This window comes from Ruditapes philippinarum, unplaced genomic scaffold (assembly GCF_026571515.1).
Source record: "Ruditapes philippinarum isolate M1 unplaced genomic scaffold, ASM2657151v2 ctg1155_1_1_1_1, whole genome shotgun sequence".
Lineage (NCBI taxonomy): Eukaryota > Metazoa > Mollusca > Bivalvia > Venerida > Veneridae > Ruditapes > Ruditapes philippinarum.
The window spans coordinates 50650-75157 of record NW_026855202.1 but is presented as its reverse complement, the minus strand read 5'-3'; the positions used below and the strand labels follow the sequence as shown (position 1 = coordinate 75157).

The 24508-nt window shown below is 33.3% G+C and overlaps 1 protein-coding gene across 1 annotated transcript; it reads left to right on the top strand.

The window, feature by feature from the left end:
• The first annotated feature begins 8985 nt into the window (after nucleotides 1-8985).
• On the top strand, nucleotides 8986-23053 carry LOC132742468 (putative transcription factor p65 homolog). The gene is made up of 11 exons (XM_060730897.1): nucleotides 8986-9144; nucleotides 14281-14415; nucleotides 14560-14804; nucleotides 15767-16004; nucleotides 16304-16438; nucleotides 16863-16961; nucleotides 17918-18009; nucleotides 18200-18338; nucleotides 18893-18958; nucleotides 20793-20903; nucleotides 21029-23053. Exons 1-11 carry the CDS (start codon nucleotides 9117-9119, stop codon nucleotides 21790-21792), a joined length of 2052 nt encoding a protein of 683 aa, XP_060586880.1. The 5' UTR covers nucleotides 8986-9116; the 3' UTR covers nucleotides 21793-23053.
• The last annotated feature ends 1455 nt before the right edge of the window (nucleotides 23054-24508 follow it).

Here is a 24508-nt window from a genome sequence, read left to right as displayed (position 1 = left end):
CTTCAATGTGACACTTCCGTGCCATTCCATGACGAGCGGCGTATGTTCCCCAAGTAATAAAAAGCGTGTGCCATAAACGAGGAAACAATGGGCGGAACTAAATAAAATGGAATTTTGACAGGGGATCAGAGGTTATGAAGCCTGTATATCACAGATAAGACGTCAAAAGACAAGTTAAAAAGCAGGCAACATATCCTAAGGGTGATTCAACATATTATTCAAGTAGGAATATTGGAACCACCCAACTTGAAAATGCCGAAAAGTTAAAACTAAAAATAACACAAGCACAACAATAATTTCGTGCTGAACGATCTTTAAGGATCGGAAATATAACATTTCTGATTGAATGTACGGGGCGACTTTTTACAGCCTCCACATGGCACAAACAACGCTGATGTGGCGATAAAATAGAGAAAATAAGAATCCCTAAAGAAAGCCCAACACGGCAAAATTGAAAATGTTGCAGGCTCGGTTTGATTGAGCCTGTTCATGGACGGTACTGTCAAGTGCAAACTACCGCCCACGCCCCCTAGCACCGGCTTAAGCAGAATTCAACATTTAAAGATGAAATGGTAAAATTTTGAATTTAGAAACACCCGCAGATGTGTTCATACGGCGGTTATCATGGAACCTTCAATGTGACACTTCCGTGCCATTCCATGACAAGCGGCGTATGGTCCCCAAGTAATAAAAAGCGTGTGCCCTAAACGAGAAAACAATGGGCGGAACTAAATAAAATGGAATTTTGAAAGGGGATCAGAGGTTATGAAGCCTGCATATCACAGATAAGACGTCAAAAGACAAGTTAAAAAGCAGGCAACATATCCTAAGGGTGATTCAACATTATTCAAGTAGGAATATTGGAACCACCCAACTTGAAAATGCCGAAAAGTTAAAACTAAAAATACCACAAGCACAACAATAATGTCGTGCTGAACGATCTTTAAGGATCGGAAATATAACATCTCTGATTGAATGTACGGGGCGATATTTTACAGCCTCCACACGGCACAAACAACACTGATGTGGCGATAAAATAGAGAAAATAAGAATCCCTAAAGAAAGCCCAACCCGGCAAAATTAAAAATGTTGCAGGCTCGGTTTGATTGAGCCTGTTCATGGACGGTACTGTCAAGTGCAAACTACCGTCCACGCCCCCTAGCACCGGCTTAAGCAGAATTAAACATTTAAAGATGAAATGGTTAAATTTTGAATTTAGAAACATCCGCAGATGTGTTACAGTATCACGTTTTTCGGTTACAGTACAGAATTTTCAAGATGGAGCATTATTTATGGGATAGAGAGGTAGGTGATTTTTATTCAGGTCCAAACTACAAGTAGTTTAGTTTCTATCCGGTATCTTGTCATATATTTTTTCAGATCCTGCACCGCAGATTTATCTCTATATTGTCTCATAATTGTACAGATTTGACAGTTTGAAATTTTGAATCGAAAGACCAACGCATTTTTCTCCCATTTCGACATTATTTAAGCATGCCTAGAAAAAGTAAATATACAAAACGTTAGTCCTTTGTGTTTAGAAACGTTTATAAAAGAAAAAGACCAGTTGAACCTATTTTCCTGTTCGTCAGATGCGTTTGAAAAAATAAAGAATATTACAGTATAGAGCGAGGTGAATTTTGCAGACCGAGCGACTTTGATCCCATTTTGTTACAGTATATACCCAGATTTCGGTTACAGTTTAGATACTTGCCAAATATCAAACAAAGTTCGTATATCCATATTTTTTTATGAAATAACCCATACCTTTCTATTTAATATATTCTTGAAAGGTTGTATTACATTTTTTCTTCAGCAGAAAAGTAATTGTTTGCTATATTTTTGCAGGATAAGTAATGTCCTAAGAAAGGACTGTTTTCACGACAACAATAGTAACTTTTATTAAATTGTATGGAGAGAAGAAAGATTATTGCTTGATTCCATTACACATTATAATAATGCATATTAGTAATAAAATAGGGAGGAAAAAACAGAATCCATAAAGGAAGTCCAACACGGAAAACATGAAAATGTTGCAGGCTCAATTATAAATGAGCCTGTTCATGGACGGTAGTGGTAACTTCAAGCTACCGCCCACGCCTCCTAGCACCGGCTTTAACAGAATTCACATTAAACATGAACCGGTAAACTTTAACATCTGTGGATGTGTTCATATGGCGGTTATCATGGAACCTTCAATGTGATACGTTATTGCCATTCCATGAAAAACGGCATACAGGGCTTAAGACCACCCCGCTATTGAGACAATTTTTTGAAAGTACGGAATTTTCTGTTCTTTATGTCAATGGTTACATGATCCAGAATTAAGACCACCTCACTTATCCACTTTTAAGACCACCAGATTCAGTCCCATTTCTTTGTTTTGTTCTTTATTTGACCCCACTATTGAGACCAATGATTTAAAGTCAACACCTACCTAGATATTAAATTTGTGGTTATTATCAGCTAGAAATGCCCTAATGCATGACACCTAATTTCACAAGGTGTCAAAAACACTGTATATCATTGGAATATTGTATGAAATAAGGCGAGAAAGTAAATTTTAGAGTGGTTTAATCTTGCTTTAAGCACATTGATTATGTGTAGAACTAATTTTTTATTTGATGGGTGAATTATGTACATCATATAATAATTAATATTGAAATTGATATTGAAATTAGACAAAATGGAATTTGATATTAAATTTCTTTCTTCCCATCAGATATTAATTTATAACATAGTTTTATGTTGTATTTGCAGGTAAATATATTGTTTGTTCATAATAAATGACTAAAAAAGACAATGGTCAAAAAGTGTGTAAGCATTGATAAGAATATTCACAATTAAGACCACCCCGCAATTAAGACCACTTTGGTCCAGTCCTGATGGTGGTCGTAATTGAGGGTTTTTACTGTATTACCCTCAGGTTAAAAATTGCGTGTGCCCTAAACGAAAATACAATGAGTGAAACTAAATAAAATGAAATTGTGAGAGGGGATCGGAGGTTATGAAGCCTGCATAGTGCATACCACAGATAAGCTGTCAAAATACACAATTTAAAAGCAGACAACATATCCTAGGGATGTTTAACAGTATTCAAGTGAGAAATACTGCAACCTTAAGACTTATTTTAAGTTGGAATTTCCATCTGCAATAATGTATTTTGTAATAACATTGTTGTACTTGAAAGGGTTTGTTACATTTGTTTTTCTTGGATTTTAAGTTTCTCAGACACTGATGCCATGTGAAAACATTCCTGCTTTAGTGTAAAGAAAGACCCCAGATACCCCTTTGTGTAGTAAAGGAAAGATGATTTGAAGTCGGCGACCTTATCCCGATCGACTCTGCCACTTTTATGTACCTCTATCAGGCTCACTGAAATGTCTGACCTTAATTTATTTCCTTGTCTCAGAAAGATGAAAACTTCCATACAGGATGTCTGAAGTAAAAAAAACAACTTTTAATTTAATAATGATAGTAAGGATTTTAAACATTGCCTTTTTAAAATCTATATTTTGGGTTTTCGTATCCAAACCATTTGAACAACTTTGGTAGAAATTCATGTAAATTTCATCAAATTTGGTCAAGTAGTTACTGACCGGATGAGTTAAGTAGTTACTGACCGGATGAGTTTAGACACACATGTGTACAACAGATGGACGAATAACCATCGGGAAAATAGAGCTTACCAGTTGAGTTTCAAAAGATTAAAAAGTCTATGTATCATTCATACATTTATTTAGTATAAATAAAAAATATCGAGGTCTTGACGACTTAGAAACTAGTGGCCACGACTTAGTAACTCTTAGTGACTCTCTTAGAAACTAAACTACTTGTAGTTTGGACCTGAATGAAAATGACCTACCTCTCTTCCCCATAAATAATCCTCCATCTTAAAAATGTTATACTGTAACCGAAAAACGCGATACTGTAACACGTTCCCTACGGTAAAACTGCTCTTTTGGATTCTATATAACTTAAAAATCAACAAATAAATTATGTAGTTTTCACATTTATTTTTATGAATTTACATAAATATAATAATTTTATGAATTTAATATATCTCAACTTCATCACTAGTCAAAGCAATAACTTGCCAACTTATATTTTTCGCAATTACAAAACGCCATGACTCTCTTAGGTAATATAATTGTGTTTACATATTTTTTGGCAATTTTCTGTCCTTAACTGGGTGCATGGGTAAACATTTTTATTTGTTTGGGTCGTCAGACCAAACAAATAATGGTAGCGAAATTTCAGACCCTGATGTTCTTATTTGCAAATGCCAAAAGTAGTCCAAACTCCTCGAAGCGGTTACTTCCCTTCATATATACATTAACGCCGAAAAATTAAGGAGAGATCACTACGTAAAGATTGTCAAATGACAGGCGCATTAATTTTCGTAACGAAAAAATAGTTCCCGATTGGTCGAAGATTTCTAATATTGTGTTATTCTTATAGATATACATGCTTATATTCAGCTCCATGATTATTTACTTCAGTGTAAAACGACAGGTTTACCGTGAACAAAATATATCAAAATTAATAACGGTTACAAACTCTAATTTAGAATAATATGGTATTCTTCAGGCTGTCAGACCTGTCAATTATGAATACATTATAGCACTCATTTAAATATTCGATCCCACTTCGGTTTTGTCCGTTTATTTTACGTGAATTAATATAGAGCATATGACTAACATTTGGAAAACTCCCACTAGCTTAATATAGGTTCTCGTAACATCCGCAATAGCACAGTCGGTTAAGTGCATGATTACCTAATGTTTAAGAGTTCCGAGGTTCGAACCCTTCTTTTGACATTCTTTTTAGGCTTATTCTTTCTACTTTAATGAAAATTGTCAAGCGTTTGCAAAATTGCCTACACGGATATGAAACAACTAAGAAACATTGACTTGTCACGTTTTATATTGTATTTTATGGCACTGAAATGACATTTATTTATTTTAATCCGAAAGAATTTTGAATATTAATTCTTAAACAATCTTATATACAAAAGTATAGTATTTACCAAAAAAAAAAAAAAAATGCTAAAAAATAGTTATGAATGAGAAAAAAGTGGACATACGCTGTCTCGATCTTACAACACGTATAGTGCATATAGATATTATATACCCGTAGTTTACCCTATTGTGCTATAACGGTCAGTGTAACTAATTCAATTTAATCATATCTTAATGCGTCCATCTCACGGAATTTACCGAACATTTATCGAATATTAATATATTCTGTGCATTGACCGTATAATCAGTATGGAATTGACAGGTTAATAAAATCAAACAATACAAACAAATTGGTTTATAATCTCACAACCTTCACATTTCTGACATTCTGAGACCCAAACAAATTCAGCGCCTTCTGTGCTTTGATTTTAAATATTGTTACTGACAAGAATCTGAGCCGGGGGCATTTGTGTTTAACAAACGTGTTCTTGTTTTAATTGTGAGTTTTACTACATGAACACAAAATACATTTTAAAATAGAGAAAACGGGATCTCTAAAGAACGCCCAAAACGACAAAATTAAAATGATGCTGGTTTGGTTTGATTGAGCCTTATCTTGGACAGTACTAAAAACCTTTTGTAACTATGATATCTTCTCGTCCTGATTAAGAATCCTCTGTAACAATAGGTGAAATCAAAGATTATCCATGCGATATCCATGAACGAATCTCCCAACAAAATCCATCAGCAAAGAGCCCAGCAGGACACCTGGAAAACAGGTGAGGGCACAAGAACAAAGCTCGGAATTGGCGTTATTATACATAATTCAACAGGAAATCATAAAAAAATACATTGAAGAATGTAGTTGATAATTCTGCTGTATTCAGTTTTAGAACAATTATAAATTGTTATTTCTTCTTATTTTCCTTTTTTCTCGGAAAAATGTTTCCTATTCTGGTATATCTAACAAACAGACAGTAGCATTGTTTTGATGGACCACTTAAAAGTAGAGGTATACATTAGCACTTTGATAATAACTACCTGATGGAAGAAGAAAAAGACTGATTTTTCAGAAGCACTGAAAACAACAAAATTACATGTAAATTGTAGACTAGGTTTGGTTCCGTTTATGAGGAAATTAACGATGAGCAAAATCCCTCACTCACCATACACCGGCTTAAACGGTTGTCAATCTTCAATACTAAATGTACTGAAATCAATCATCCCGAATAAAAGCACTGAAGTGAAGTACGGTGAGCTTTTTTACAGCTGCCATTCGACACTTGACACCTGCTGTTTTGAACATAAAAATCAGAAAAGGGGTTACCGGTATCCCTCGAAAGCACTGAAAAATATCCCTGACTGTTTGGGGTCTGCCTTGGCTCCTTGCCACTGGTTCTTGTTGCTGGGTCATGTGAGGGTTGCGTTCATTGAACGCCGCCTTGCCTTGATGATATTTTTATCATATATATTATATTCCCCTTGTGCCGGATTAAGCGGTATTCAATCTTCAAAAATAAATGTGCTGAATTCAATGATCCTGAAGGACAAGAAAAATATAAGAACTCTTTAGTGAAATACATAAAAAGTATGTATCATGGAATGCCTCGATCATAATTGCCATCGAATCTCTTATTCCGTGTCATGCGTATTCGAGGAGGGAACGTTGGCCCATTTTGCGAAAATATTTACCCCTTTTAAAAAAACCGATGTCCTTTTATAAAGAAATAAATAATTTCATCATTTTGATTTTCGAATAACTGAACTAGTAGTAAGATGTGTTCATACGGCGGATATCATGGAACCTTCAATGTGACACAGAATTGTCATTCCATGAAAAGCGGTGTATGGTCCCTAAGTAAAAGAATGCTTATTACGTAAACTTGATGCTACAATTTGAACACAGGTTCTTAAAAATATATGACACGCGTTTACCAAACTTATAACTGTTTCAAAGGATCTTTACGTGTTGTTTAAAAATATCTTTATTAGGGGACACTATTTATTTCATAATAATAATAATAATAATAATAATAATAATAATAATTGTTTACAAATATTCTTTCAAACAAGTCGTCTAGTGGTCAGAAATGGTCTTAAATGAGAAAACATCAACGGTGGCAATTTCAGTGTCAATATTTATTAAGTTCTCTTCGATTTATTCTTTTTGTTTTTGACTTTTATTTACTGGTTTTGTTATAGACCAGGTAGGTCAGTAAAGTTTATGAATGAATTAGGTTCGCTAAATGTGTTGTTTATTTGTTAAGAAGCAACATTCCTATTTGACAACCAACAAAATTATGAAATTTTCTTGTTCTTGTTAAATCCATTGTTAAAAATGGAATTGGCATATCTCCCTTTATTGCTTTTCTTCTGTGGATTAATTGGTATGGTCTCATGTGCAGTGTCCTTGTCGTGTAGAAAATAAGCCACATATAGAGATTTTGAACTGGAACTTAAATGATATTCAAAGATCTCTTTATGCACCCCCCCCCCTATCGAAGACGGTCGAGGGGGGTATATATTGTTTTGCTAATGTATGTCGGTCTGTCCGTCGGTGTAAACATAGTTTCCGCTGATTATCTTAAACACTATTTATCACAAAGTCTTCATATTTCACATAGTGATTGTTCAAAACTAGCAGATGACCCCTATTTATTTTGGAGTCCCTAGGTCAAAGGTCAAGGTCACAGGGGCCTTAAATGTCAGAATGGTTTCAGCTGATCATCTTGAAAACTATTTACAATAAAGTCTTCATATTTCACGTAGTGATTGGACATAATTAGTAAATACACCCTATTGATTTTTGGGGGATTAGGTCAAAGGTCAAGGTCACAGGGGTCTTAAATGTCAGGATGGCTTCTGCTGATTATCTTGGAAACAATTCGAGATCATCACAAAGTCTTCATATTTCAGATTTTGATTGTTCAAAATTAGTAGATGACCCCATATTAATTTTGTTGTCCCTAGGTCAAAGGTCAAGGTCACAGGGGCCTCTATTTCACATATTGATTGGTTATAGCTAGGTCATTATTTTTTCTTTTTTTAATAGCTGAAATCGTCCATATACCCATTTATGGCAAGTTTCCATAACAAATTTACCAATTATGCGAGTCAATGGCTAGAAAGGGGGACATATGTGTCGTTCGACATTTCTTCTTTTTTTTTTTCATTTTGACACAGTACGTAGATGTAGTTTGACATACCCCCACATACCCCCTGACCTACATCTTTCACAGGAAACACGTGATCCGAAACTCCCGCATTTGATCCGGAAATTATCCGATTCTAAAATAGAAATATTAAAGACAGCAAAAAAACTGTTAAAAGATGATATATTTTGTGGCTATATTCCAAAGGTATTTTCAATCGCCATTTATTACGTTATTGATCCGGAACTCGATCCCATACGAACTTTACTTTTGTACTTACATGATCATTTCTTTGTGTTACTTATTTTACCTTTTGTAACCATAATATAACAACTTTTAGAGTTTCACTTGACAGGGATTTATTTTATTGACATTAATTGTCTCGTTTTAAAGGCACGTGGTGGGTTTGGTGGTGCACCATTAACCGTTTTTAAATCCCCAGCAGTTCTTATATACTGCTGGCCGTTCGAAGGCGACGCCCCTGTGTGTTCCCCAGCTTTATGTCTTGTTTGTTCTGATGACAGTTTTCTGTCCCTTGTTGTTATCTCGTCTGCATGGGGTATTTCCCATTGCCCCTAGCTAGTTTTGTTTTATTGTTTTAATTTTGCTTGTAACATTTTACAGATTCAAGACGTTGAAGATTTCTTCTTGGTATTTTTTATTTGTCTCTACAGTAGAGTTTTCTCTGATGGTCAGATAAATATTCCTTCTTATTTTACTGTGAATATATTTAAGAAAATGCATAACTTTAAAGATTTCTTGAAACCGAAAGTAGGACTTTCCATGTGTTTTTCTTGCTAAAAATAGAATGGTTCTCAGCTTACCTTAAATTATTTGGTTAAATTCGGGTACCAGTTTCACGGGAAATTCCGCCTAATTTCCAGTTAGTTATTTATAGCATATGACGTATTGGAAAGTGAAGCTTTCCAAAAGCCTTTTAGAGCCCAAATAATATTGCTAGAAAAAGAAATAGTCAAAAGCGTGTGCATTGACAACATCGCAAATGTCAGGAAATCCAGGAACTGGTACCGGTATGTTTTATACTACACTAATTCTTTCGCTTTTCCATAAAATATTATCGAATATTATCGAGGAAGATGTCGGCCATTTTTGTGTAAAAATATTTTCCGCATTTTAAATCTGATTCACCTAAAACTGACATTTTCTTCTAGTGTAAAAATTTCATTGTGTCAGTTTTTGCTGTTGTAACGATTTTACAGAAGAATTTACCTATTTAAATGTTAGATCTGTTCTAATTATTTTTGTTGTTTTGTTGTTGTTGTTTTTTTATGTCTAATTCACAGGCAAAAGTATCGGACCTGGGAAGAAAAAATATGACCAGATTGATAAAAAAAAACCTGTGTTCATCTTAAAAGTGTCAAAAAAAAAAAAAAAAAATGTATATAATGACCCCCTTTAAAAATATACTATAAGTTAAGAGAAGGCCGGAAACTCCAGATTCGAGCCTACGAGCAAGGAATTCATTTCCCGGGCCGTTGTGAAAACAATTGGCCAGACAATTAAAAAAAACTTTTATCACTATTTCACGTTTATATAAAGCTTCAAAATGAGACCAACCCCAAGTCTCTAGCCCTTCCCGTTCATGAAATATCTATCAGGAAACGAGCGACTTCGTGCTAAAAATCTTTGGTAGACATAATTGCGGCACAACAATTCGGTACGTAAACATAGACTAATACATGTATGTCAGCTGACTACGGGTCAAAATTACTTGAATTTACTAAATAATATTACTAAATACATTAAGTTGGACCACTCACAACCGTCAGAAGCATCTAATACACACGAGATTCGAGTTTCAAACATTTACACGGTCTTTCAATCGCTTTCTACGCCATTATGCATCTTGTGTGAAACGTTGTGGTTTTCGTTGCTATTGGCCAATCAGAAGACTCGTTACAAAATATCGAACAGCTGATTGACAATGGCGTAGAAAGTAATCTAAAGACCGTGGAAAGGTTTGAAATTCGAATTTTGCCTGTATCAGATGCTACTGACGGTTGTGAGTGGTCCAACTTCATGTATTTAGTAACTTAACTTATAGTATATTTTTAAAGGGGGTCATTATATACATTTTTTTTTGTTTTTTTTTGACACTTTTAAGATGAACACAGGTTTTTTTTATCAATCTGGTCATATTTTTTCTGCCCAGGTTCGATACTTTTGCCTGTGGTCTAATTATGAAGAAGTGGCTGTTTTAATGAAGAAGACCCTGCGCGTCAAAATCGACAGAAAGTTATAAAGACTTGTTTAATGAATAATGAGGATAAATGAATGATAAAATATGTTTCAAATAGGGGGCTGGAAAACTAGAATGAGATATGTTCAATGCACACTGAACTGCTCTAGGGTAGGTGGTTCCAGTGGTATGACGTCCTAGGAAAGAAAGAGAATTAATAATGGTCTGAAGTTGCTGTGAATAACATATAAGGGATGTCTATGGCGTTATAATCAGGCAAAGGGTTTGGGGATAGAAACCAGACCATGGTGAATCTTATAGAAATTAAATGATGATTTATAAATAAGATATATTTCTTATTCATTTTGACTGATTGTTAGGGCAGAAAGTACCTTGGACTGAAAATTTAGCGACGCTTGACTTCTTTCCTTCAAAAGAAACATGGAGAAGTTTTAGAGAGTTAGGGAATCTTACTTGTTTAACATCCAAATTTTGATTTCTGAGTCATGAACTAAGGCTCCCACGTTTACAATTTTTTGTAAACGTTTACATGATCGTTAAGAACCGAAACGATACTGTTGAAACAGTGGTACTTCTATGTACTATACTACTGCATGTATTAGAGTTGCCAAATGATGACTTATTTGCTATTTTTAATACATGTACAAATAAATAATGTTCAGGGCTCATCACGAATGAGTCGGCACACATTTTCTGCATTGTATCCCCATTCTGCTCTTTTGAAAGGAAAATCAACTTTACAAAAAACATATTATGTCAGGAGCGATTATTTCACGGTGATGCTGTGTTGAGGGTTGTAAACACCCATTTTCCATTTTTTACTTTGGAATAAACCAATAAGAATTGATAAAATCCATGATTACAGGCAAAGATTAAGATATTTTTGTAAGACAATAATTATGGTCATTTTGATTAAACTGTAAAAATTATCATAAACCATTATGAATGAAAATCGATACAAATCCGTTTTAAATTATAACCATGGGGGCCTTAGTCATGACTAAATGCAATTATTAAACATTAAAAGTTCTTTAATGCATAGTGACAATCAAAATTTTAGATTTATTTAATGATGAATATTTTGATAGCCATTTTGTATGGTTACAACAAATTACTAGAATTGTAGGATAACAAGTGTTAAACAACAACAACATACTGTCAAACTTATAAAGGGATAATGAAAATGAAACATGTTAATATATGTTTGATGTAACATAAGACACCATAAACACTTTCGATATGAACTACGTCAATAACCGAGGTATATCGATTGAACACTTACGAGTTGTTTCACTTGTCTTAGAGTAAAATCGATATTTCTTATGCTAAAACAATACAAATTAAGCCATTTTTAGCTCGACTATTCGATAAGAATAAGTAGAGCTATTGCAGTCACCCGAGGGTCGGCGTCGGCGTAACCACTTATGTTAAAGTTTTTGTAATAGTTCAAATATTTTCAAAGTCCATAGACATATGGCTTTGAAACTTTGCACACTTGTTCACCATCATGACCCCAACCTGTAGACAGGAGGAGGTAACTCTATCAAGCATTTTGACAGAATTATGCCCCTTTTTCGACTTAGAATTTACGTTAAAGTTTTTGTAATAGTTCAAATATTTTCAAAGTCCATTGACATATGGCTTTGAAACTTTACACACTTGTTCACCATCATGACCCCAACCTGGAAACAGGAGGAGGTAACTCTATCAAGCATTTTGACAGAATTATGCCCCTTTTTAGCTCGACTATTCGATAAGAATAAGTAGAGCTATTGCAGTCACCCGAGCGTCTGCGTCGGCGTAACCACTTATGTTAAAGTTTTTGTAATAGTTCAAATATTTTCAAAGTCCATTGACATATGGCTTTGAAACTTTGCACACTTGTTCACCATCATGACCCCAACCTGTAGACAGGAGGAGGTAACTCTATCAAGCATTTTGACAGAATTATGCCCCTTTTTCGACTTAGAACTTACGTTAAAGTTTTTGTAATACCTCAAATATTTTCAAAGTCCATTGACATATGGCTTTGAAACTTTGCACACTTGTTCACCATCATGACCCCAACCTGTAGACAGGAGGAGGTAACTCTATCACGCATTTTGACAGAATTATGCCCCTTTTTCAACTTAGAATTTATGTTAAAGTTTTTGTAATACCTTAAATATTTTCCAAGTCCATTGACATATGGCTTTGAAACTTTGCACACTTGTTCACCATCATGACCCCAACTTGTAGACAGGAGGAGGTAACTCTATCAAGCAATTTGACAGAATTATGCCCCTTTTTCGACTTAGAATTTATGTTAAAGTTTTTGTAATACCTCAAATATTTTCAAAGTTCATTGACATATGGCTTTGATACTTTGCACACTTGTTCACCATCATTACCCCAACCTGTAAACAGGAGGAGGTAATGGTATCAAGCATTTTTTTTTACTATCAAGCACTAAGAATAGTCGAGCGTTGCTGTCCTACCGACAGCTCTTGTTCGACTTAGAATTTACGTTAAAGTTTTTGTAATAGTTCAAATATTTTCAAAGTCCATTGACATATGGCTTTGAAACTTTGCACACTTGTTCACCATCATGACCCCAACCTGTAAACAGGAGGAGGTAACTCTATCAAGCATTTTTTTTTAATTATGCCCCTTTTTCGACTTAGAATTTACGTTAAAGTTTTTGTAATAGTTCAAATATTTTCAAAGTCCATTGACATATGGCTTTGAAACTTTGCACACTTGTTCACCATCATGACCCCAACCTGTAAACAGGAGGAGGTAACTCTATCAAGCATTTTTTTTTACTATCAAGCACTAAGAATAGTCGAGCGTTGCTGTCCTACCGACAGCTCTTGTTAAACCACTAGTTTGTTTTGATTTAATGTCTGATTGTAAAATTTATTACACCAACGGAAAGCTTGGGATCTTAGCTTTGTCACAGTATAACATCTTTTGACACCAAAGCTTTTAATTCAACTGTTAAACCTACCATATGTCACACCATTTTACATACAATTTATACAGTGAGGTATGCAATTGGTTATCTTTACTCGAAAAACTACTGATAAAAATAGCCTGTCCATGTCGTCTGCTAGTTCGGAAAGTGTTTATCGGTGTATTAGCTTGCTTTAATTACCATAGGCAGAAAATATCATTCGAGGTCCTTCCATGATAATTGATAATGATTTGCCCCTTAACTATTCTCCCCACTTTTAAACAATCATTTTAAAACATCCTTTGGTTTTCAAAATAAAGAAATGATAAGATTAAATGGGTTTTTGATATATTTCTGAAATAAACAGCTTTAAAAATTGATGAATTAATAGACTAAACAAGGTGCTATTTTTAAAGATGAAGTGTAGCTATGGCCACACATCAGCCTGCCATTAACAATCAACAAATTGTTAATTATTGTGACAAGCAGGCAAATCACTTAATAAGTAGGTACACAGTCAGTTATGGGTAATTTAAATTTTATGAAAAGATATGAGTTTGTTACACTTGACAAGGAAACTGACCACTGATGGAAATTAAATTCAAATAATGAATTTTTATGGTAAATATTTAGATTTATGAATATAACTTCACTCTCATAAAACAATTGTCCTGCTTACATTTCTCTGTAAGAGACATTTATTAGGAAAAACACATCTCAAAGACATTTCATAATGTACATGAAACTTAAAAAAAGTTTTAATAGCTACAAATGTATTTTTTGGTTTGTGAAACTTTGTATGATATTAAGTGTGATCGATATCTAGGGCCAAAATTTGTACTATTCCTCCTTAATTCTTTTAAGTAGCTGTATGAATTCCATGTAAATTGAAAGGTTCTTTTGTATGTGAACTTAATTAAGGGTGGTGTTGACAGTAGAGTGTACTGCACATTTCAATTGGAAAAAGAAAACAGACTGATAAGATTAAAATGATTATCCATTTATCTTCAGATGAGGTGCGTCTATCTTCTAAAGACCTTGAAACATTACTACAGGCAGGAAATCTGAGCTTTGAAGGGCTGGATTTACTACAGCTGGATCCAAATGTTGCCCAGCAGATACTGCAATTTAAACAACAACAAACAGGTGATTATATGACAGATAATATGTTTCAACATTTTAGTTTTTTTTTTTTAAGTTAATACGTAAATACTTTGAAAAGTAGTAAAAATATAATGACAGTTTTTATTGAGTTGAAGGTTAAGGGTTAATTCATCTTTCTCTTAATAGCTGATCCAAACTTGAATGCAACAGCAGCCCAGAGTTTGAACGCAAGACCGACAAAACCACGACCAGGACACAGTATGTCGAGACAGCCATCTCGTGGTACCCAAGTACAGGGACCGTATGTTGAAATAGTTGAGCAACCTCGAGCAAGAGGTCTCAGATTTAGGTACGAGTGTGAGGGAAGATCGGCTGGTAGTATACCTGGTGAATCTAGTACTCCAGAAAGAAAAACATTCCCTGCCATCAAAGTAAGTAAAATAGAATACAATTTTTTTAGCCTTGCTGTTTTAGCCTTAACAATAAAAGTGATATTAGAGTGTAATTCTACTTGGATAGCAATGTTTTTTGCATAAAAGTATTCTTGTATGCAAAATTGTAAGCATGTTGTATACAGACAGTTCTTGTTAAATGTAAATGCTAATGGCATAAAACTTGTACCTACTCAATGGTTTATTTTTCACGAAGTTTTGTGGCAGAAATAGGGCCCAATTCACAAAGCCAAAAAGTATTCTTTTTTCACAGTTGTTCAATGAAAATTCATAGTTATTGACAAAATTGCCAATGCCTTGAAACGTGAGAAACGGAGACATTAAGTATGAGACTTTATGTCATATTGTTTATCATTCATCATCTGAATAAGATAGAACAAAACATTTTTTCATATTTGATTTGAAAACATCATTAGATTTAAGTTAAAGACAATGCCATTAAGATAGGATTACAATTAACATGTGAATTAAGATAAGTAAAAAGAGTTCACAATGTATATTATGCTATGAGTAACCAAGAAATTGCTTTGTTGTCATTATTTTATTGATAAAAAAAATTGTTTTACAATTTACATAAACAGTACACTTTTTTAAATAAACAAATACTAAATCAAAAATTAAATTGATTACCACAGTGACAGCAGCATTATCTATTGCAGCACAGAGGCATTTATACAGGTTTCAAAAAAAAATTATGTCAAGTACCGGGTATACACAGAGATTTTACAGACTTTCCTTAAAATTCTATACCCTACATGGCAAAATTTATGAATTCGCAAAAAAGTCATGTAGGCCCATTTTCGCAAGATTTTAGTGATGAGGAAATTTCCCAGTTTTCAATATTTTTGTTCATTAGCAATTTTGCATGATATTAAGCAAGAGAAACACATCAAAATCCACCTTGATCTGTAGTGATAATATTATATGATTATATATTACAGATACACAACTACAGTGGTCCAGCTGTAATAGTTGTGTCATGTGTAACCAAGGATGAGCCATACAAACCCCACCCACATAATCTGGTTGGCAAGGACTGTAAGAAGGGTGTTTGTACGCTACGTATCCGAGATACTAACACTGTTAGTTTCCCTCATCTTGGAATTCAGTGTGCCAAGAAAAAAGATGTTGATGGAAACCTTCAAATGAGAAAAGACATCAATGTTGATCCATTTCAGAGTAAGCTTATCTATATCCAACTCTGTATTTCTTTCTTTTGAAGAAAATGATTTGAAATACAGTGAAAACATTAATATAGTGTTTTAAATGAAAACTAAAAGATATAAGGTTGATCATATTTTGATGAATATGGTATATTTTAGTCATTTGTTGGTTTATAATCTATATGTGTGTAATCAATAAAATACAGGATGAATTCATTGCCACTTTTTTTGTGGGGTTTCCAAAATATCTATTTTTGGAATTCAGTCATCAAAATAATGTAGATGTTATTTATGTGACATTTCTTCTATTTATAGCTGGATTTAAACATAAAGGTCAAAACATTGATCTAAATGTTGTCAGACTGTGCTTTCAAGTATTTCTACCAGACGAGCATGGAAAGATTACCCGTATAGTGCCACCTGTAGTCTCACAGGCAATACATGATAAAAGTATGTACATGAAATTTATAGTTACTGTTTTATACTCTTAGCACTATTGGTTAAAATGTCAGGTATATATCTCCAACTCCTGACTGTCACTCTATTTTAGTATAGTAAACTTGAACAGTCTGATTAATTTTATGTTTAGATGAATATTATTTTACACAAAAATGTAGTGAAAAGATTAAGATTGTCTGTTAAAATATTTTTATTTAGATTTAACAATGATAATGATATATTTGTACTTTTAAGTTTTATCTCTTAAGCCTCAATATGAGATATACTTAACAGTGTGCTTGTTTAGATATCAATACTAAAAGAATGCAAGTAAAACTCCAAACGTTTTGTACAGAAACCACTTGCATGCCAGAACATGTTAGTTATAAAAGGAAAAAAATAGCTTTGTATCATGTTTAATGCTTTGTTATTTTAGAGGCCCTGAATGATCTGGTCATTTGTCGTATTGATAGAACATCTGGTAAACCTAAAGGTGGTGATGAGATTTTCCTGCTGTGTGAAAAAATTAATAGAGGTAACAATAGAATTATGATGTTGTCTTACTTATAATTTTTTCATAATTGGATGTTTTCTGGACCAAACAAAATAAGGTGTTGAGAAAGAAATGGGAATGAGTTTTAGCATAGCTTGATATTATTAAGTGATTTAACATAGTTTATGAGTGGGATGTGTAATTAAATTTTACAATTAAAAAAATGAAAACTCTTTAATAATACAAAAGTTTATTACATGCTTTTCGGTGGTTTATAGAAATATATCAGTGACATAAAACTGGTAATTTCACTGTTTGAAACAGTGAAATTACCACTTTGATAATTTCACTGTTTTGAATTTAAGCCCCTTATGTTGTTTCAGTGAAATACCAGCGTGCACAGTACTGGGTACCAACTTAATGACGTGACGTCGTAAATGACGTCACGTTGTATTATTATTTGGCGCGCTTTTCATTCAGTATTAGGTTAAATGTCTTTTAAAACGTTCCTTTGCATGTAATAAAAAGAAAATTTGTTTAGTTTAGTGTAAGATTGAAATATATTTCACCTTGTGAACACCAAAAGTTCATTTTTCACTCGTGGCTGCGCCACTCGTGAAATATACCTTTTGGTACTCACTCGGTGAAATATATTCCGATCTTACACTGAACTAAACAAATATCCTCTATATATGATGTTTGTTAAGGTATTATACTAATGTCTTGTCATGATATGTGTTTTCTGAGCAGTAATGTACGTTAACACTGCTGAATTTTTAAGAATGAACTAGTCTTGCATGAATTTTTGGAACTGTCTACTGTTTCATGAGGGGATTTCACAATCAAAATAATATAACTGTGCCATAAACATAAACCTATCATTGACATGCATACAGACTATTCTACTATAATCACAGGAAACATTTAAAGGGATAAGTAAAGATTATGTAAAGAATATAGTGATTTATGTTTATCGCTTTTGTTGTACTATATTTCAGATGATATCCGTGTACGCTTTTTTGAGGAAAGAGATGGTCGACTTTTTTGGGAAGCTTTTGGAGACTTTGGTCAGAATGATGTCCATAGACAAGTGAGTCATTGTTCAAATTATAGTATTGTAAGTCTTTATAAAAATATTGTGAACACATCGTCACTGACAATACCATACAAAATTTTATATTTAGTCCTTTTGAACCAGAAACAATTGTCACTATAGCTGTTAAAGGTATGAGACCTTTAAGTCAATAGTACATAATTGCAGCACTTCTTGTATGTTCCAGTTTGCAATTGTATTCAAGACACCACCCTATAATGACCAATACCTGCAACAACCTGTTGAAGTCCAGATGCAGATACAAAGGTCTTCTGATCTTGAGGGCTCAGACCCAATTGCCTTTACTTACCAGCCAGAAGATCCAGGTATAATCTGCAGTTTCTCTTTTTCTTAGAAGAATTTGATAAAATAATTTTAGCGCTGAGTCCATCTTTTTCTTGAGTACTGCCAAACTGTTTTCATACTTAAGCATATGTACCTTGGCCATCAAGGTCAAATTACTGAAAATTTTGTAAATTGTCATTACTCTGTTATAAGGCTCCCACGATAACACGTTTTAACGGATTCGTTTCGATTTTCATTCATAAACGTTTACAATATTATTTATTATAAATAAAATTAAAATTTCCAATGTGACCTTGAAATTTGAATGATCTTGTCAAGGTCAAATAGGAAATTTTAATTTTATTTGTTACAAAAAAAATCAAGTTTTGTATGAATACTCTTTACTGTTATTCTTCCTCTGATGTGGTTAACTTACACTTAAGAAATAAAATAAGTTGAGCGTGGCCCCACTGGCGAGTGGCTCTTGTTAATCTTTAAATTTTGGTCACGATAGCAATTTACATAATCAGCGTTATACCAGTATGTATATGTGTGTGTGTGAAGTAGATATTGTACTATGTATTTACTTTTACAGATCCAGATAGGATATTAGAGAAACGTAAAAGAAAAGCTGCAAGCCTAAATTTCTTACAAAACCCAGGTTAGTTTGTTTCTTGTGAGTTTGTTTATAGCCATTAAACACTCTTTGCAGCTATGAAAATTAGCACTAGTCTGTAGAGCTGTCATCGATTGTAACAATATCGATGTAGCATTGATATTTTTCTGTCAATCAATAATCTATACACATTTCCAGAATATGCCCATGTCTAAATTATCTGTTATTTCACAGCAATGATGACAAAAAAAAATGGTCTGGATAAAAATCATGCAATGGGCTTTTATAAACAAGACACTGAACAGAACATGTTTTTAACTGAATCATATAATGGGTTATTAAAATGAATGAAAGACTAATTATTTCAGGTAGTTGTTGATATATTGGTCTATTGTTGATATTAAATTTTGTCATCTGATATCGATATATCATTGATATCCTTTCGACGGCCATCCGCTATACCCGTAGGATGGCCAAAGCGAAAGAAAACGTATAGAATTTTTACATTTCTGAAAGCCAGTCTTATTTTACGACCTGACGTCCATAGGGTAGTAAAACGTATCAAAAATATACCTTTCTAGAAACCATAGCGTAAATCAGCATAAAACTTGAATTTTGTGTCATGCAAACCCGTAAAAACCTCGTTTTCATACATTCTGGTTTTTTAATGTGTTTATGAAAAATCAAAATATTACGCTATGGCTGTTCAACTGCATACGATAAACAACAAAGCCATACCGTATAACACTGTTAATATTATGTTCAACTGCAATAAACAGACTCACAATCCTTGTTTTTTGAAACAAGTTCTGAACGTTTTAAAACGGTAAATTTTACATTATTTACCGATATAGCCCATTAGAATACCCTATTGATTAAAAACGTCCACAACGTTTACGTCCACAACGTTTTAAAATGTAATTATTGAAAATCAATTTTTCTCAGGAAGGGTGATTGATATTATGCTTTTCAACGTGAATTTTGAAAGTTCAACTCATTTTTGTTTCAAAAAAGAGTACTGCTTACAGAAACTCCGTTTGATGTATCAATAAATGCTTTTTAAAATACTATACCATTTTGAAGATTTTCATCAATTAATTTTGATATCGATTTGATTACCACATTAATTAAAAAGTGTACTGTATATCTAAACATTTACTATATCTGTCAATTAAGGGCACTATACAATTAACATATTTGGTGTTTTTATTTGAACAACATTTAACAGAATGAAATAAATGAAAAGTAAACTTTAAGAATTTAGTCATTTAAAACTAAATTTTGGTGGCCTTCCTACGACAAAACAGTAGTGGCTGTCAGGAAGCCAAAATTTTATACCGGTTTATTACTTTATAGCCTTCTTATGACTATAGCGCACGGCTTTTGAGAAGTCGATTTTTTGGTACGTTTTACTACGCTATGGCCGTCGAAAGGATATGCCTTGCTATGATTCAATGACAGCTCTTCTAGTCTGACAGCGAAAAACCTAGTTTTTTTTTCTCATGGGCTGCCACAAATTGCCCAATATTCTTGTAGAATCCAGACCATTAAAAAATCAATGGAATTTTTATTTTCACTTTGTAAACAAACTTCTAGGCTACATACATGTATATCATTCAGCAATTATATTACTTGCATTATTAATTTCTCTTGCGCTTTGAATCAACAATTTGTGTGCAGGAATCACATGTGGTTCTATTTCCTTCATTGTACATTCTGTACTATAAAAAATTCAACCAACAAAATAGCAGAGAAAACAATCAGGTTTATTGCTGGTCCAAAAGAGAACATATTATTGTGGAGAAGCTGTCTTTCTTACAACCAATGCTATTTTAACATTATTTTGACAAAGGTGTAACGGGTAAATTTATTGATTCAGGTGAAGGTAACGCACAAATCACTCAAGAGACTTTGAAACAGAGACTTAAGTTGAAAGCTACCAGAACTGGTAGGGGTGTGAAAAATGAGACTATTTCTGTGAAAGAAGAAGGTAAGGGTTTTAACCTTAATTGAAAGTTTTAAGATATCAATGTTTCATATTAATTTGAATCTACCTTTGTATGATGTTAATATTTGGATTTATAAGGTTTTAAATATGTCAGTTACATTTTTCAGTGAGAAGTCCAGAAGTACCACAGTACTCATTTTCAAATATTGGAGCACAGAATGTCCAGCCAAATGTTTCTATGCCTAATCTGATGTCACCCCAGCAACCCCAGATATCTCAAATTGATGTTGCCACAGCGACTATTGCTTCACAGTCAAGTATGTCTGGTGGAAAGATACAGTACACACCAGCTCAGCCAGCCACCACTCAGATTCCTTCAGTCTCTCTTACCCCTCAGCTTTTACAGTTGTTGGCATCGTCTGGATTGCTTACCACCCAGCAACCTAACCAGTTAAATCCCTTGTTACAACAACAACAGCAGCAGCAGCAACAACAACAACAACAGCATGTGGCACAGACATTCCAAGATACAGGTATGCAGCAGATGCAGACAGATCAACAAGCCTCTAATCCACAACTTGAACTATTTAAGCAATATCTTATGCAGACTGTCGCTAACCAGCAGGGTCAAGCGGCAGCATCAGGTGTAAGTAACCATGTTATCACAAATAATGACCCAAACATGCAGCCTCAAAATCAAGAAATGACTTCCTTAAACTCTATTGACCAAAATATCTTACAATCTATATTGCAAGGAGACTCACCAATGGTATCTTTTGAAAGCTTTGAAGGACTTAGTGGTAATATTGCCGATCTTAATTATGATCCTAATATTGCTGGCTTTGAAACAGTTGGTGGAGACTCTAATTCTCAAAGTTCACAGCAACAATTTGATGAAACATCTGCTGCAGTTCAAAACCTGAATGGATGAGAATTTGTGTGACATCTTCAAAACTTATCCAGATCAATCATAAATTGAAATGATGAAAACAAGACAATGTGATTTAAGTATGCTTTTGTTTTGATCATGTTTTGGATATGCAATGAAAGGTTTTTATATTGAGTTGTTAATAGAGATGGAAATTATGCATTGAATATCCTAATCAATTGTCAGAAAAGTCAGATGACTCTTGTGAAGGATAAACTATACCTAGCTTTGAATTTGAAATGTTGATGGTCTTGTTGATTGTTTTATTATTTTGAGAAAAGAATGAAGATTTTATCATGTGTGTTTACTAAACTAAATGTTGATATATCTGTTTTGCTTTAGTAATTGAAGTCGGCTACATGGTGTGTTTCATGCATTGTGTATCATTTGTTTGACATTTTTGACACACCTGTACATTTGATCAGAATTATCTTTTTTTTTTCATGATTTACATTTTAACATTTTCATCCCTAACATCTATATATTAAGGGGAATATTGTTTTTGTCCTGTCTATTTCTGTCATAGACTATTTTAACCTTGGTGACCATATCATCTAAAGATCTTTATTCTACATACTTCGGGGCACAACATTATAATAAAAAATAAAACCCTAATTAAACTTGATGGCTAATCTGTTAACCTGCTGTATTTCTGAAATCGACTTGTCCAGCCTTTAAATATTGGAACCATCCATTATTAAGTTTAGGGAAATTAAGATGAAAAGTTAGCCAACAGTATTGAACCTGGTGAATATTTTATATTGTAAATGTTGGAATATTTTGTCTTTTATGGGCATTATAATCATCCCATTTCATTATCATTTTAACAAAGTATTCAAGAGTGTAATGCTTCTGTTTTTCATATCTTACTTATAAGGATTGGGAATACTTTCCATCATTTTAAAAAATTCTATAGTCAAAAATTGATTTCATACTAAAACTGACAATGACTTTAAAGCTTTACAACTGTTTCAGGTTTCCTTATTGTTTGTCTATAATGTTACATAGCTTTAGCAATAATTTTTACTGACACTTGTGCTATCATTCATTTACTATTTTACATTAGTGTTTAATCTTCTTTTCATTGAAAAATTACTATTATTAGTGATACATGTATATGGTTACATAGATATACACAGTTCAAATGTGCTTGTTGCAAATGTACTGGTGTTTTCTTTCCTTTCAATACATTACATTTGTATCATTTTAATGAATTATTTTGTTTTCATAACTGTAGATGAAGAATAAAGTGTATATATCCACACCCTTGGAGATTGTTTTTTAAAATCCACACATATTATCAGGATTATAATTGTTTTTTACTGTCGAAGATATGAAACTGTTACTGTCTAAGACCATTCTGCCATCTTAGCTCCATAGGGAGAGTATCAGTATGTTATTTAGGGGTCTGTGGTTTAATCCTCTGGCAAGGTGAAATTTCTCCATGACAACTGATTTTGGATTTTAAATTCCATGATCATTAATTTTGTCTTGTACCTCTTCTTTATATGTGGGGTTAAGTGTTGAACAGAGAAATTTGTAATTTCTGGGTGGATAATCTAAGAAATTGGATCAAATTGGATCAAATTCGACAGTCTGTCGAGATAAATGTGTTAAAATCAGCACAATAGCCATAGTAACAAACCAACTGTCTAAGACCCATTACTAGCATTTATTAAGGCTGAATTTCATCCATATGAACTTTGAATTTTTTTATGCAAGATCAATCCCTAAAACAGCTGAAGGTATTCGCTTTGAACTTCACACATCTGGAATAAGATAGTTGGTCACTCTCAAAAACTGATAACTTTGACCACTTCTTGAGTTGTTGAGTTTTTTTGGATACAAGATCAGTATCTTAAACAGGTTCTGAAATATGTGTCACTGTCAAAAACTCATAACTGTAGTATGGAATTTAAATTAATTATATACTCCTCAGTAAATTTAGAAAATTCATGATTATAGACTGACAATCTACATAACAACTGAAGATTTTCACTACATATCAGGGATTACAAATCTAAGTCACTTTCTCAAATCAATTAGTCGAAGCTTTAACTGAATAATAGCCCTTAATGTGAACTTTCCGAGTGAATCATGAGCCGATTTTCTTTTTATATATTTAAATGACCATATTTATTTTCAAAAAAATATATGAGCTCTAATTTTAGATATGTTTTTATCTCTATTTTATCAGATCAATTTCATTTTTGATATAATCATACAAAACATGTTGCTTAAGGCAATAGATGCACCCTAAAACAGCTCTTCAGTCAATATAGGCTACTACAATTCAAACCATGTAAAGAAAAGTAAAAATCTATTTTAATATCAATGACCTTTACTTTGGCAACTGAAGTTCAAGAATAATCCAAAGTATCTACATACCAAAGATGTAAGACATTGATCACTAAAGTGTATGAGCAAGTGTAAAAAAATATATTTTTGCACCGGTGACCCCATCCCCCACTTCAAGGTTGAGGACCAACCGAGGTATGTTCCTTTAAATATAAAGGGCATATCTATGAGTGAGACTGTAAACTCCATCCGATTTTAGAGGGCAATCTAAAGATTTTACATACATGTACGTAATCCAAATATGACGGATATATTGGTCAATAAAAGGTTGAAACTATAGAAAAGAAACACAGAATTACTGAAGGATGAAGTGCTCCATCTATTTAAAACAATAAATTTACTTAAACCTAATTGACTACAT